Source organism: Macrotis lagotis, chromosome X (assembly GCF_037893015.1).
Source record: "Macrotis lagotis isolate mMagLag1 chromosome X, bilby.v1.9.chrom.fasta, whole genome shotgun sequence".
NCBI lineage: Eukaryota > Metazoa > Chordata > Mammalia > Peramelemorphia > Peramelidae > Macrotis > Macrotis lagotis.
The window spans coordinates 618,062,638-618,078,402 of NC_133666.1; the positions used below are offsets into that span (position 1 = coordinate 618,062,638).

The 15,765-nt window shown below is 40.9% G+C and overlaps 1 protein-coding gene across 1 annotated transcript in view; it reads left to right on the forward strand.

Moving 5' to 3' along the window:
- Positions 1-15,765, forward strand: part of RHPN1 (rhophilin Rho GTPase binding protein 1) — a 52,653-nt gene that overhangs the window by 13,859 nt on the left and 23,029 nt on the right. Inside the window, exons 2-8 of the mRNA XM_074202951.1 lie at positions 2,372-2,487; positions 4,761-4,889; positions 8,022-8,097; positions 11,563-11,640; positions 13,269-13,393; positions 13,777-13,943; positions 14,801-14,988. Coding sequence (XP_074059052.1) covers positions 2,372-2,487; positions 4,761-4,889; positions 8,022-8,097; positions 11,563-11,640; positions 13,269-13,393; positions 13,777-13,943; positions 14,801-14,988 — 879 coding nt within the window. The remainder of the gene's footprint in view (positions 1-2,371; positions 2,488-4,760; positions 4,890-8,021; positions 8,098-11,562; positions 11,641-13,268; positions 13,394-13,776; positions 13,944-14,800; positions 14,989-15,765) is intronic.

The following is a 15,765-nucleotide window of genomic DNA, read 5'->3' on the forward strand; positions in this document are numbered from 1 at the left end:
GCTTCTTTTAAATTCCATCTAAAAATCTTGCTTTATGGAAAGCCTTTCCTAATTCCCTTGTAATTGTAGTGCCTTCCTTTTGTCTGTTATTTCCAGTTTATCCTTTATGTAGCTTGTTTGCACATATTTGTAATTGTTTCCTCCATTAGACTGTGAGCTCCTTGAGGGCTGACATTTTCTTCTGCCTTTCTTTGTTTCTCTAGCCCTTAATACAGTGCTTAGCATATATAGCAGGTATTTATTAAAGGTTTATTGACTGACAGGGAAGGGCATACTGGATTAGTAGTTAGGTACCCTCTTTCCTTTTTGTCTTCAAAGCTTCAAATGAAATTCTAATCTTGGGCCTATGTTGGATCTGTGTTACCTTTGACAACTTCCTTTCCCTCTTTATATAATCAAAATTGTCCATTTCACCTCCTGTGATGTTTTCTGCCTTTTGTTTGGTCCTGAACTCTTCCCTATCCCTATGTCCAACAACAAATAAAATAAAAATGCTTCTATAATTTGTTTATGATAACACCCTTTTAGAGTTGTTTTGCTTGGGGCTAATCCCTCCCTTAATCTAAGCTTTTCCTTGTTATACCTTTTCTCTTCTCCCATTTCCATGCTGTTTCCCTGTTAGTGAAATGTATTTTAGTTCTCTCTCTCTCTCTCTCTCTCTCTCTCTCTCTCTCTCTCTCTCCACTTGTTCACCTCAATTTTGGGATATAATTTTCCCTCTTATTTCTTTCCCTTTGTCTTCCTTAATATATTCCTCCCCGCCCCCTTCCATTCTTCTTTTAAGGTCACGAAAGTATAACAGATTCAATCCCAGACCCTTTGTTTTATTAGTCTTGCTCTATGATCCCCAAAGATAAGTTGAAAAAGCATATGAGGGGACATATGTTATCATTGCTCACTTATGTTTACCTTTTTATATCTCTTGATTGCTGTGTTGGGTTTTTTAAGTTTCTATGCAGCTCTGGTCTTTTAGAAGTCCTCTGTATCATTAAAAGTCCATTTTTTTCCTCTGTAGGATTATATACTAAGTTTCCAGAGTAAGCCATTCTTAGTTGTAATTCTGTATCTTTTACATTCTAGGATATATTCTAAGCTCTCAATTTTTTTATGTTAGTAACTGTTAAATCTTGTGTGATCCATGTGACTTCTTGGTACTTGAATTCTTTCTGGTTGCTTGCCATGTGTTTTTTTTCCTCCTTGATCTGGAAGTCACTATATAGGAAGATCTATATTTATAGGTTTTTAGCTCTAATGTTCCTGAGAATATTCATTTTTCTTTAAGGAGGTAATGGATAGATTCTTCCTTTTTCTACTTGGCCCTGTGATTTTAAGAGATCTGGAAATTTTCTTTTTAGGATTTGAAATATATGGAGGATATTTTCATGGTAAAGCTTGCTTGGTAGTCCAATGATTAAATGAATTCTCTACAATCTGTTTTTCAATAGTTGTTTTTGTTTTGAGACTCCATATATTTTCTTCTCATCTGAAGCTCATCTGAAAATAGTTCAACTCTTATGTAAATAGGGTTATAACACTGGTGCATATTATGATGGTTGGAAAAGCTAAAGATATTCAGAGCTGCATTAAGAGAGATCTGATGTTTGGAACAAGTGGTGATATCTCTTCTCTGACCTTCCCTTGTCAGACCATTCCCATATGAGACTCTACTGTGTTTATTTACTAGCACCGTACTTTACAGGCTGGACCAGTAGAGGCTTGCCAGGATAGTGAGAGAAATGGAGATTGTACCATGGGAGGCTTGGTTGAAGGAACTAAGAATGTTTAGCCTGGAGAAGAGAAGACTTAAGCTTTGATAGCTATTTCAAGTTATTTGAAGAACTGCCACAAGATATTAGATTTGTTCTTCTTGGATTCCAAATAAAGAACTGGGAATAGTGCATGGGGAATGCATATTCTCTTAACAGCTAGAGCTAATCCAAAATAGAGCAGACTCCCTAAGGAAGTATCAGACTTTCCGTCATTGGAAGTCCTCAATCTGAGTTGGGTGGCTGTTTATTGGAAATGTTCTAGTCAGGCAGAAGTTGAACTAGGAGACTTCTGAGGACTCTTCCAGTTCTTAAATTCTAATTCTGTGAGACAAAATTTGGTATAGTTGTGAACAGTTTGGAATGATTGTGAAGTGCTCTTTATTTTCCATAATGTGACTTCTCCCTCAGACATCATAGGGACAGTGAAAATCCTGTGGGCACAAGCCTGATGATGTAGGACATAGAGGAAAGTATCCAGTTTCTTGAGGCTGTACAGGGTAAGGAAGAGAAGGGAACAAGTATAGCTACAGAAGAAGATCTGAGGTCTCCATCTAAACTGGCCATCTGTCCTACATGAACCGTGTTCAATCACCTCCTTGCAGGGCTGCAACTCCCTGGTCCACTCCCAGAGGAGCCGCCTACAGAATCATCGGGCTAGGATCAATCAGCAGATCAACAAAGAAATGAGGATGCGCACAGGGGCGGAGAACCTCTTCAAGTGAGTGCCCTGGACAAGTCAAAAGTTCTTAGAATGGTCCAAACAACATTCCAGAGAGTTATTCTCTGGGAAACTTATTGTAGAAATCACTTCTAAGCCACCTACCTAAGTGCCCCATGTCTTTATCCACCTAGTTTTGGAGGCTTCCTAAAGACAAAGGCTGTCTTCCCCCCCCATTCTAGGGGTTCTCTGAGGGTCAAGTCTGAGCCCCCCCCCAGGTCTCTGTCCTTCCCCTCTCAGTCTGAAGGTAATGGCTATCTCCTCCCAATTCTAGGCATTCCTTGAAAGCAGAGCCTATGTCCTCTTTTCCATTCTGAGAATTCCCATCCACATTGGGCATTTTCAACTGACTTTTCTATTGGCCTAAGCTCCTTGTTTACAGAAGCTTAATCATGTTTCAGGGTCTATGTGAGATAGGGGCTAAGACATGAGTTGGTATCCTGGGTGAGAATAAATATATGCTTATCCTTCAGGGACCAGGAAATCATTTCTGGCTTCATATTCTAACTTCTGTACTCACTAGTCCCTTTTTTCTCTTTCCTTTGGGATGTTCTTCTCTGCAAGAGTGCATCTCCCTGAGGCTCTCTCTCAGTATATGCTTCCAGGTGTCCTTCCCTCCCTCATGTTCCCTGCCCATGCTGTGCCCATTTCAGCCCCCACAGTCCCTTGGCCACCAGTCACCCTGGGACATTTGGAAGATGATGTAAGCCATATTGGGATGACTTTGTCCTAGCTGCCTCCTCCCTTGGCCATCCCCCACAAGCCTCCAGACTTAACCAACTGTGCCTCCTTGTTCCTTCAGAGTTACTCTGGGGAGGAATGTACTATCTCAGCACATGGTGAAAGAATGAAGGACTCAGAGCCCAATTAGAGATCTCTTGAGATCATTGAGTCCAACAAGGAGAAATTAATCCCCAGAGAGGTTAGGTGCTTGAGAATAAGTAACAGAACCCAGATTTGAATCCAGTGCTAGCACTGTGTTAAGTTCTGAGAATACATTGAAAAACAAATTGATTCTAGCTCTAACCTTTATTCTACCACCTGACTACTGCCTCTGAATATGACTTAGATCTGGAAGAGACTCATAAAAATGATCTCTGCAAACTTGTGTCTTTACAGAATAGGAAACCCGAGCTTGGGAAAGTGGTGACTTGCCTAAGCAAGAAATCTCAGGAGGCCTTGATTATAAATCCTTCCCTTCAAACCCCAGGAAAAGCCCCTCTTCCCTGGCTTCCCCTCAGCTCAACTCTAGAGGAAGGAACTTAGGTGGATGAGGGGAAAGGGTTCTGGTCCAGGAGTCTGGAATTATGGTCTAGAATTCCTCATCCTGGCTTTCTCAGGGGAGGAATTTAGTCCTTGTGGAACCAGAGTGGGAACTCTTAAGAATAGGTAGTATTCATAGAGCATTTTAAGGTTTGTAAAGTACTTTATGTCACTTATTCTGCATAACGACCCTGGGAAGGAGAAGGTATTATTCTCATTTTGCAGATGAGGAAACTGAGGCTGAGAGAAATAAAGTGACTTGCTCAGGGTCACACAGCTGGTAAGTATCTGAGGCTGAATTTGAACTCAGGTCTTCTCAGGTCCAGGACCATTGTCCTATTGCTTAGTTACCTAGCTTCTTCAAGTGACTTTCACAAAGCCCCACAGATAAGAAATGTTAGAGGTGAGATTTAAACTTGGGTCTTTAGACTTCAAGTCCAGCATTTTTCCACAATAAATGCTTCAAATGGAATGTTCTCTAGTCTCCATCTCCTTCCTTATCATGGGCATTTTCCTCTATTAACAGAATCACAGCTCTCTGTGATTTTTTAAATATCCTTATTTAGGAAAAAATACAAAACGTGGGGCTCATCAATGTGCCCTAGTGGTTAAGACCCTGGGCTTGAACTCAGGAAGACCTGAGTTCAAATCCAAACTCAAACACCTACCAGCTGTGTGACCCTGGGCAAGTCACTTGGTCTCTCCCTCAGTTTCTTCAACTGTAAAATGAGAATAACAAATAATAGCACCTCTCTTTCAGGGTTGTTGTAAGGATCAAATAATATTTGTAAAAGGTTTAGTACAGTGCTTGGTGCATAGTAGGAATTTAATAAATATTTATTTCTTCCCTAAGAAAAAATTGTTATGGCAGAGTTATGCCTCTGATTTGCTAGGTGTAACTTTGGACCCAGTTAGTCTCTTTCCCAATTTGAGCCTTGGTTTTCCCCATCTATGAAATGGGGCTAATAATTGCACTTGTCCCCCACCTCTTTCATTGTTTCTTTCTCTAGAGCTACCACCAATCACAGAGTTAAGGAGACTGTTGCCCTGGAGCTAAGCTATGTGAATTCTAACCTGCAGCTGCTGAAGGAGGAACTGGAGGAGCTGAACAGTAGTGTCGATGTGTACCAGAATGAGAGGTGCCCAGGATGGGAAGGGAGGGGGTTCTAGTTTGTGATCCCACATAGCTCAGATGTCTTATTTTTCAGAAGGGGAAACTGAGACCCTGACAAGATCCCTGTCTCATCAAAGTCTAAGCTGGGGCTAATAATAACAAATATTTGGCATTTATGTAGCATTTTGATGATCTATAAGTACTTTATATTTAAATTTTTCTCCTTTTGTCCCCACAGCAACCTTATAGAGGAGGCAGGGCAGGGAGGACTAGTTTCATATAGCTTATGAAGGTATGTGACACTGAGAAAGGTCACATAGCTAGTAAACCACAGAGTAAGAATTTGTATTCGTGTTTTCTTATCAGAAATACGGGGTATTTTCTTCTCTCTCCACCCCTTCTTGGTGATTTCATAAAGTCCAAGTCCTCTCAGGTGCTCATCATCTCTGCCCAGATGACTCCCAGTCTTTCTATCCAGACTTGAGACTCTCCCGAGCCCCTCCAGCCCTGCATCACCAGCTCTCCATGGATGCGCTATTTTATAAGGCATCTCAAACTTGACATTCCAAAGCAGAACTCCTCTTTCTCTTCCAAGTATTCCTGGCCCTTTCAGTCTTATAGATTTACAACCTTGGGGTCATCTTCAACTTTCCTGTCTCTCTCTCACATGTATCCAGTTAATTGCTAAATATATTTGATGATACCTCAAAATATCCCTTGAATCTGTTACATTTCCTTCAACTCATTCAGCCTAGTTCAGGTCCCCCTTTTTATCATCTAAATATTTTTATTTATTTGTTTTTCTAACCACATGCAATGTTAGTTTTCACCAATCTTTTTTTTTTGACAAGGTTTTGAATTTTACATTTTTCTCCTCCCCCCCAACAGAAAACAATCTAATATAGGCTCTACATGTACAATTATGCTAAACATAGATCCATATTAATCATGTTGTGAAAGAAGAATCAAATCCAAATGGAAGAAAAAAATTAGAAAAAAAACTATGTAAGAGAGCTTTTAAAAATTGAAGATAGTGAACTTTGACCTGCATTTAAACTCCATAGTTCCCTCCCTGGATATGGATGGTATTTTCTATCATGAGTCTTTTAGAATTGTCTTTGATTATTGTACTCTTGAAATGAACAAGTCCATCATAGTTGATCATCACCCAGTGTTATTGTTAGAGTGTACAATGTTTTGCTCATTTCACTCAGCATCAGTTCACATAAGTCTTTCCAGGCTTTTCATTCAAGACCTTTATGTCATTGAACTGACCCTCCCAATTGGATCTCCAAGCTCTTCCTTCTCCCATCCAAACTCCAAACTGCCAAATTAATATTTCTAAAACACAGATATCATTTTGTTCAGTTTAAACTGGTTTTCTATTATTTCTGGGATGGAACATAAACTTTTTTAAAAATCTTCACAAACTGACTCCAAACAGCCTTCTAAGTTTTTTGTGTACTATTTCCTTTCACAAATTCTACAGCTAGATGGACCTTCCTGCTTTTTCTCCATAGGTAAAAATTCTATTTCTGGTCCCCTTGTTGTCCCTTTGGCCTATAGTGCCCTTTTTTTCATCCACCTTTCAGATCTTCAAGGTCCATTCAAAGCTCAGCTCAAGAGCCTTTTTCTAATTGAGACCTTTCTTGATTCCTTCCTAATATTTGCCATTTTCCCTTGTAATCACCAAGTATTTTTTGTACACACTTATGTAAGCTAAGGGAAGGTTATTTCATTTTTCCACTCTATATCTGAAGTGGCACATAGCAGGCATTTAATAGATTCTTATTGATTGATGTTCTTCTGTCCCATATTTGCCTTAATACAGGATTTCCATGACCTTTTCCTTCAGGGACTGCTTTTCTTGCAGCCCCTAGAGGCACAGCTTTCTGCCAATCTCACTCTAGAAATGAGAACTATTATTATCTGAGAAGCCAAGTAGAAAGAATTCTGGGTTTGGTTCAAGAGATCAGTAATCAAGACATCAAAGTCAGAAGGGGCCTTAGACATCATCTGATCCAACCCTTCCATCTTACAGAGAAGAAAAACAAAGACTCAGAGTATAGTGACTTGTCCAAGTGCACATAACTTAAAAAATAGCAGAGCCAGAATTCAATTCCTGAACCTAAACCGGTGCTTTCCCTATCATATCACAAAATGTCTTATTTCAGCACTATTGCTTGGGCAGTGACTTTGGACATGTTAGTTCCTTCCTTCTTGCTAAGCCTCAATTTCTCCATCTGGAAGATGGTGACAGTAGTATTTGCTCTCCCTCCTGTACAAGGTTGCTTTCAGGAAAATACCCTAAGGTTTATAAAGTGCTATAGAAATACGAATGGTTACTATAACTGCCTTTTCCTTCCCCATTCCTAATGCCTCATTTTAAAACAGGGTCTTTTGAGTCTGGGAGCCATAAGGTTGAAGCTTCTAGTTGGGGCAGGGATGGTGGGGAAGGCTCTGGCTCATGGAATCCCAGAATTAGAAGGGACTTAAGAGGTTGTTATAATGCAAGAATAATAAATGAAAAAGCATCTATTAGTCACTGTGCTAAGCCCTGGAGATACAAGCATCAGAACAAGGTAGTTCCTGTTTGCAAAGAGATTACTTTGTTTTTTTTTTCTTAAATTTTTGATATTTTTATTTTCCCTCTTTTTTTAAAGGAACTACTTTCTAATAGGGTGGACAATATAGTTTAGGGAGGTGGTGGCCCGGGGGGTGGTGGTATTCTGGTCTAGGAAGTCCTGAAAGCTCTGCATAGACAATCAACCAGTCCATTGGCATGTCTTCTCCAGAGGATATGGTAATATTGATTTGAATACAGATTTTTAAGTCTAGCACTAAAGGAGATGAACTGTTTGTGAAACAACAAGCAGAAAATGACCTGGGCACTGGAGTTTAGACTTAGCTTCTCCTGAGTGTGGTCTTGGGAGGTCTGCTTTAAAGGATGGGAGAATGGGGAGGGAGGGAACAAACTTTAATTAAATGCTAATTACTATACTAAGTGCCTTACAAATATTAATTAATCCTGGGGAAGAAGCATGGATCCATCCCCCTTCCTTCTCTAGACTAGCTGCTTAGTCTGGGGTAAATGAGGGGTCCAGGAGCAGGGGGAACCTTGGAGGAACCTCAGAGCTCAGAGTCCCTTTTGTTTCAGTGAAGGCATCAGTGTCCCCATGATTCCACTGGGGCTGAAGGAGACCAAAGACTTGGATCTGGCCACACCCTTGAGGGTAAGTCCTTGACCCGGCAGAGGACACTCCTGATCAGACCTCAGGGAATCCTTAATCTGAGAAGAGGCTGACCTTTTCCCATAGGAAGCATACAGCCTGATTGGAAGAATCTGGTGATCTGAGTTCTAGTTTGTATTCTAATATCTTAGCTACCTGACCAGGGACAAGTTATTTCTCTTACTTCAGTTTATTTCCCTATAAAAATAGGGATTACATTCATACTACTTAAATCCTAGGAAAGTGTTTTGTAAAGCTTCCAGGAAAATGTTTTTGTAAACTTTAAAGGACTATAGAAATGGGGACAGATTTGATTTGTGCTATTGTCTTCTACCTGATAACTCTGAATTCCTTAGCTTAGCATTCTGGGTCCTCCACAGTGTATCCCCCCAACCTCTTCCCTACCTTGTGTTCCAACTATCTCCTCTTAAGCTCTCTACCCAACAGCAAGACTATCCTCTTTGAATTTTTTTTAAATCTCTAGATCTTTGATCTCTCCCTTTTTTAAAGTGCTCTCCTCCCATCACTACTTTTGAAATTCTTTCCATCCAGGCCCATTGTGGCAGCTATCTCTTCTAAGAAAGAAGTCTCCTTTGATGCTTGCCTCACTCCCCAAAGATAATCTCTTCTTCTGAGTTCTCTCAAGCCTAAGAGAGACTTTCACCTTTCCCTCAAAATGAATATGAATTGCACAAATTTAGAGCCATCTCCACTCCAAATGTTCATAAGCACTCTTTTGTGTCTGACCTGCGATAGGTCAGATATTAGTCTGATTAACTACAGTTGGACATACTCTAATTGGTCCCTGATGAAGTGATGCCATTTTGGTTCTCTTTGAGATGTAAAAACAATATCCAGCGAACCAACCAACCAACCAACCAACCAACTATCTGTGCATGTTCCCTGAAGGATGCTAAGATCCAACCCTGGGCTTTAGGCCTCACTGACTCTCTGGCATCTTCCTGGGCCTCTCACATCTGATCCCCAAGATCTGCCTTTAGCTCTCGGGCTATTTCACTTTTTACTTCTTATTAAAATTTTTTGATTCCTGAACTTCCAACTGAAGACTCCAGGTCTCTGAAATCCCTTGATTCCCAGGACTCCCAGATTTGTTGGCCCAAATCCTTGCCTTCTTGTCTTGTCCAGATTGCTATTCCTCATTTGGTATAATGGATTAAAAATAAACCCAAAGGTTTTTTTTTTAACTAAAGCCTTTTTACTGAAATCATTTTACTCTCTTAGGATAGAAGCAGTTATCAAATCATTTTGAAAAGCATATTTTTTGAAAATCATTTCAGAGAGGTAAAAACAAAAAACACTAGCCAGAAAGTTAAAAGCAGTAATTGGGGGGCACTCCTCAGAATAACATGAGCTCTCCCCATCAAAATCTGAAAACTGTTTCATGACCTTTTTTGTTCAAAGAGGTCCCCGATCAAGTGAACATGGGGCAGAGTTCACCTAAACCACCTCAGGTCTGCTCACTCCTTACTTAAGAGTCCCAGCCAGAAGAAAAAAAAAAAAAAGAGGCCCAGTGGGTGTTATGGGAGTATAGGGAGGGTTAGCTTCTACCTTCCCAGTTCTGCCAGTGTCCTGAATGATAACAGTCTTCCTCTACAAAGGCCAACATCTTCATATGTTCTTTTCTAACTCATTTCCTTCTATTTTAGTAATAGCAACAACAATAATAATAACTAATGTTTCTGCACTTCTTAAGAAGATCCATAAAGTTTGTTCCTCCAACAATCCTCATTTTACAGATAAGAAAACTGAGTCTTTCATGGGAAATAACCATGACCTCATAGTGTTGTTGTATCAGTTGGTATTTGAAACCAGGACTCTTTATTACAGTAACAACAATAAAACACCAGAACTAGATTTCCATAATGCTTCTGGCAAAGCTCTCATGCTATTTTTTGTGTTTATAGAAAGCTGTGGGCAAAATGGTGAAGTGGGTTAGATTGAAGCAGTTAGATGACAGTGTGGATAGAAAGCTGGACCTGGAGTTAAAAAGACTCAGGTTTAAAATCTAGCCTCAGACACTAGTTGTTTGACCTTAGGCAAATCACTTAATTGGTGCCTGCCTCAGTTTCCTCATCTGTAAAATGGAGAGAAACAATAGCACCTAATATTCAGGGTTGTTGTGAGGATCAAATGAGATGATATTTGTAAAACACTTGGTAAACCTCAAAGCGACATATAAACTTTATTGCTTTTATTGTATGACCACACTTAAAAAGTAATCATTATTGGGCTGAAGGCATCCTGGAAGGACTTCTCCAGTGGAGTGTCCTAGAGCCTGACCTTGGTTCTGAGTTCTTTAACATTTTTATGAGTGACCTGGATAAAGGCAGAGATGCTATTGTGAATCAAATTTATAGATGTTGTAGTATTGGAAAAGGGTTGTAAAAACTTTATGACAGAGTCCAGATCCAGAAAGATCTTGACCAAGGTAGACCAAATTTAATAAGATTAAATTGTGCTATGTTTGAGTTCAGAAAATTAGTTTCCCAAATACAAAGTGCTATCTAGCATCCTCATGTCCTGTGAAACCCTCTTCCATGGTGTAAGCTGTTCTTTCCAGTTTTTGTATCATCTGCTGATTGATTGAGCACTTGATCATCTGTGCTTTTCCCAGATTAATGGATTCTTTTAAAAAAATTCTTTATTTATTTGAGGCAATGGGGTTAAATGGTTTGCTCAAGGTCACACAGGCAATTATTAAGTCTGGGGTCAAATTTGAACTCAGGTGCTCCTGAATCCAGGGCCAGTACTCTATCCACTATTCCATCTAGCTTCCCAGCTTAATAGATTCTTAAGGAATGGATCTTTGAGGCTGTCTAATTCAATTCCTCCTCAAACAGGAATTTTCCTTTTGATATATCCGAGAAGTGGTTGCCATCCCTTAAAGATCTGTAGTAAAATTCTCCTGAGGCAGGCCATTCTACTTTTGGATAACTCTAATTTCCATTAATTTTTTTATTTTTTGTATGCTGGACCTGTCTATACCTTGCACCCATTGTTCCTAGTTCTATTTGTTCCTAGTTGCCATAACAATTCAAACCATAAGAACATAGATTTAGAGCTAGAAGCAACCTTAAATTCCAGTGAGTCCAACCCTCTTATTTTACATATGAAGAATCTGAGGTTCAGAGGTTGACTTGTTCAGTGTTGAACAGCTGTTTAGTGTTAGAAGATTGTAACTTAAGTCTTCCTAATTCAAAGTCCGTTGCTCTATCCATCTGCCATTTTGACTTAGATTCTTGAAGATAACTGCAATGCCCTGCAAAGTTTTCATTCTCCAGGATAAGCATCCCCAGTCCCTTTATCTGATCCTGTTATGGCATGATTTCAATCAATGCCTTTCATCCTCCTGGGTGCCTTCCTTTGGATACTTTCCAGTTTATCCATGGCTTTCCTAAGATAGGATTTTCAGAACTGAACACCATCCTTTTCCCTTTCATTTCCTAGGAGATGATCTCAGAACACTATGGTGAAGACAGCACCTCATATGAAGTGGAGATCAAGAAGCTTATGGACCTGAGACAGGTGTGTGGGCAGGTGGCCAGTTACTTAATGGACCATGAATAGAACATGTGTTGTTTGCTTACCTATAAGGGTGAGGGGCATGGGGAAGAAACTCAAAGGGGATGTTGGGGGGATGGAAGCAGTTGAACTTGGAATCAGAAAATACAATTATGCCACAATGCAAGGTTAGGGGGTCCATGCTCCATGATTTGGAAACTATATAAAATTTTTTGACTCTCCCTTTGTACTTGAGAAGTTTGAATTTTTAAATTTCTTTTATGGGGTGTTATTGTAAAATTTAGGTTAAATATTTGGTCGTAGGCTTTGTGCCATCTCTGACCTTTGTGTGTCCTCTCTGGCTTCTGCAAAATCTTATGCCAACCACAATATATTCAAACTACAATGGGGAAAGTCACGATGTGGAAGGGATCACCATACCTGGGTTCCAGTTTTGGCTTTGCAACTCATTGACTGATTATCCCATGGCAGGTCGCTTTACCTCTATTGATCTCATTATCCACATTTGTAAGAATGAAGGAATTAGATTAGATTGTCTCCCAGATCTCTTTGAGCTTTGTTTTCGTGACTCTTTCTGCAAGTAATAATAGTAATAACAGTAAATATTTATGTAGCAGCTCAATGTGTCAGCCAGTAAACTAAGCACTTAAACTATAACTGCCATCATTTTTATGGTGCTTATTATGTGCTCCAAGTGAATAAAGGGCTGGGCCTGGAGCTCTTATCCATTTACACATACTACATATACACAATATTCCCCAAATCTTGGAGTTCCTCATTCTATCTCCCCTCCTCCTCCTAAGCTAAGGTCAAATAGAGGAAAAAGACCTAGATTGAGAGTCAGTTGATTTTAGCCCTGTCTCTGATACTTACTTGATCTGTGACTGTGGGCAAATTATTTCTCCCTTGTGGGCCACTTTTCCCATCTGTACAATGAAAAGATTGGAATGTCACTTCTTGCCTACTTGTGTAGCCAGGAAGGAGGAAAGAAGAGATGAACTAGCAGGGAGTGGACATCTGGGAACAGCAGGACCTCACAGAACCCCCTACTTCCACCCATCTACCTTTTATTCTCTCAGTCATTCATCAAAATTCCTTCTGAAGGTCAGACACTTACATTTTCCCTTGAACCATAGGAACTCTAGAGGCAAGGGCCATGAGTTCTTCTCTAGGCTAGAGATTGCTTGGAATGGTTGATGTGGAGCCATGAGGTCCAGATTCTAATCTGAGTCTTATTTGCAGTTGCTTCCATGCATAGTCTCAGTTTCCTAATCTTAAATTGGGATGATAACTCATACCTTGCGGAATTCTGGCAAGTTTCTATTAGCAATATTCCATGTCTAAAATCTCCCTCCTCCTTCTGTCTTGGCTTCCTTGAGGTCTTAAAATTTCTATTTTTTGCAAGGGCCTTTCTTGATTCCCCCTTAATCTTGGTTCTTTCCCTCTGAGATTATCTTCAATTTATCCTACCTGTTTAACTTGTTGGTATGTAGTAATTTAACGTGTCTCCATAAGAAAGATAAACTCCATTAGGGCAGGGGCAGCTTTTCCCTATTTAATTAAGTTCTGGCATAGAATAAGCACTGAATAAATGTTTGTTGACTTAACTGTCTTGGTTCTCTCTCCTATAGGCTATTCGAACCCCTAGCAGGAACGAGGCAGGTCTGGACCTCCTCATGGAATACTATAACCAGCTCTATTTCCTGGATATCCGCTTCTTTTCTCCCAACAGAAATCTTGGAGTCTTTTTCCATTGGTGAGCAAGGGATGAACTAATATCTTCTTCCTCAGAGATACAGAAAATGGTTTGGAACATAGGACATGATCTCTGCCCTTAATTTTGATGTGCAAGTGTGACAGACCTTCCTAAATTTAACCATGATCTCTTCCTTCCCTCTTTTTACCATTTTCCTGAAGTCTGGCTACACTTCCAGCTACCATGCTAGTTGGAAAACAATAGTCAAATTTTTGGCATGAGCCAACTTGTGAAGTGGTCACAGCTCAAAAGTGTCCACATGGATTAGCCTGAAGAGAGCAAGAAGGGATGGTTGAACCAATAGTACTGTGAATGGATATAGGTATTGGTTGGAGAACTCTCCAGCATGGCTCAAAGACTTCTATTTCTCTTCCTTTCTATAGGTATGACTCCCTTACTGGAGTCCCCTCCCACCAGAGGACCTTGGCTTTTGAGAAGGGGAGTGTCCTTTTTAACATTGGTGCCCTTTATACTCAGATTGGGGCCCGGCAGGACCGGGGCACCCGGACAGGCATTGACTGTGCCATTGAGGCCTTCCAGAGAGCAGCAGGTAGGTCTCCCCATTCCCTTGAGATAGGCTAGAGATAGGGTTTGAATAACCAAATCATGTCTTGCTGGAGCTTCTTAGGAACAAGCAGTATATCGGCATATGATAGGGACTAATGTGCATGTATTTTTGTTTTAACCTTTGTAATATGGGGTAAGGGAGCCAACTTTCATGGTTGAGAGAGTTATAATATATAATTAAAACAGAACAAAACAAAAACTCTGTCTATAGGGGAGCCAGTGTGTAAAGATAATAAACTCAGTTGGGATGATCTCTGGTGCAGTGAATAGGTACAGGATCTAGGTGGTGAGCAGGTGAGGGCAAGACTAAATATTGGGTTGGAATAGAGAATGGGCAGATGGGAAGGAGCTGGTCTTGTTTTGATCTTCCTGGTATCAAGGTTTCTTGACCACAGCTGAAACTGCAATGACCTTGTGATGCTGTTGACTCCAGGGCTTGAAGAACAGTCCAACCATGAGGCTTGCCCCATAGGCTCTCAGACATGAGGCATACAGAATATGCCTCCCGGCTCACCAGACTGATTAGAGACTGACTGCTGTGCCAGAATACAGTCTCGTTTTGATGCCTCCCTTTCCCGTCAACATACTCCACTATCCTAAAGTATGAGGGGCCTGTCAGAGACTGGACCTTTTTCAGATTGGATCTGCTGCCTCCAGACAATCTCAGAGTCAGAGAGAGTCTGGCTGGTATTCTCAGTAGGAAGAGTACAAGGAAAGAGTTGCTCACTTCCTGATGCTACAGCTCAAGGTGTCCTCCCACAGTTGGACCCAAGGGGAGAGAAGGAATTTTGTGGAATCTAGAGGGGACCCCTTCCTAAATGGTGTTCTTTTCTCTCACAGGTGCTTTTAACTACCTGAAGGAAAACTTCTCTAATGCACCAAGCTTGGACATGAGTGTGGCTTCTCTCTCCATGTTGGTTCGACTCATGACTGCTCAGGTTCAAGAGTGCGTCTTTGAGCAGCTCACCCTGTCTGGGACCCCCCGAGAACCTCTCTGCCAGATGAGACTTGCCCAAGAAGCAGCCCAGGTATGCCCCTCACTGACCACTTACTTTCGTGCCTCAAGTTCTTGAGGACGGACTGAGCCAATGGTTGGTTGCTCCGAGGGGGAGGGGAGATGAGGCAGTCTTTGAAGCGGGAGCTACCCCCTGTATCTGAGGACCTTGATTTAAATCCCAGCACTGCCACTTCTTATCTAGTGACCTGGGGCAAGTTTATTCTCCACTCTGATCCTCAATTTCCTCAAATGAAATTGAGTCTTGGAAGGTTCACACTTCTGAGAGACAAACTAAGGAACACAGCATGGAGGAAATTGTGCACAGTTGTGTACGAGCTTGATGGAATGGCAAGTGTAGGGAAAGTCAGTGGGCATTTATTGAGCACCTACTTCATACTAGTCACTTTGCTAAGTCCTGGAGATATAAAGAAAGGCACAACACAGCCCCTGCTCCAGAGCTCATGGCCTAATGAGGCAGACAACATGAAAACAACTTTGTACAGACAAGCTAGAGATAGGATGAATTGGAGATAAGCAAGGGAGGAAGGTTTTAGAGTTCATGGAGAATGGGAAAGCCCTCTTCTAGTCTGTAGGATTCTAGTTAGGAGGCGCAGGGAAGGAGAGTGCTCCAGGCATGGGAAGAGCCAGTGAATATGCCCTAGAGACTGGGCATTTTGTGCAAGGAAGAGCCAGGAGGCTGGTTTCACTGAATCACAGGGTTGATGGTTGAGTATAAGCAGCAAGAAGAAGCTAGGCAGGGGCTAGGAAGCCTAGAATGACAAAAAAGATCTTATGTTTGATCCTGGAA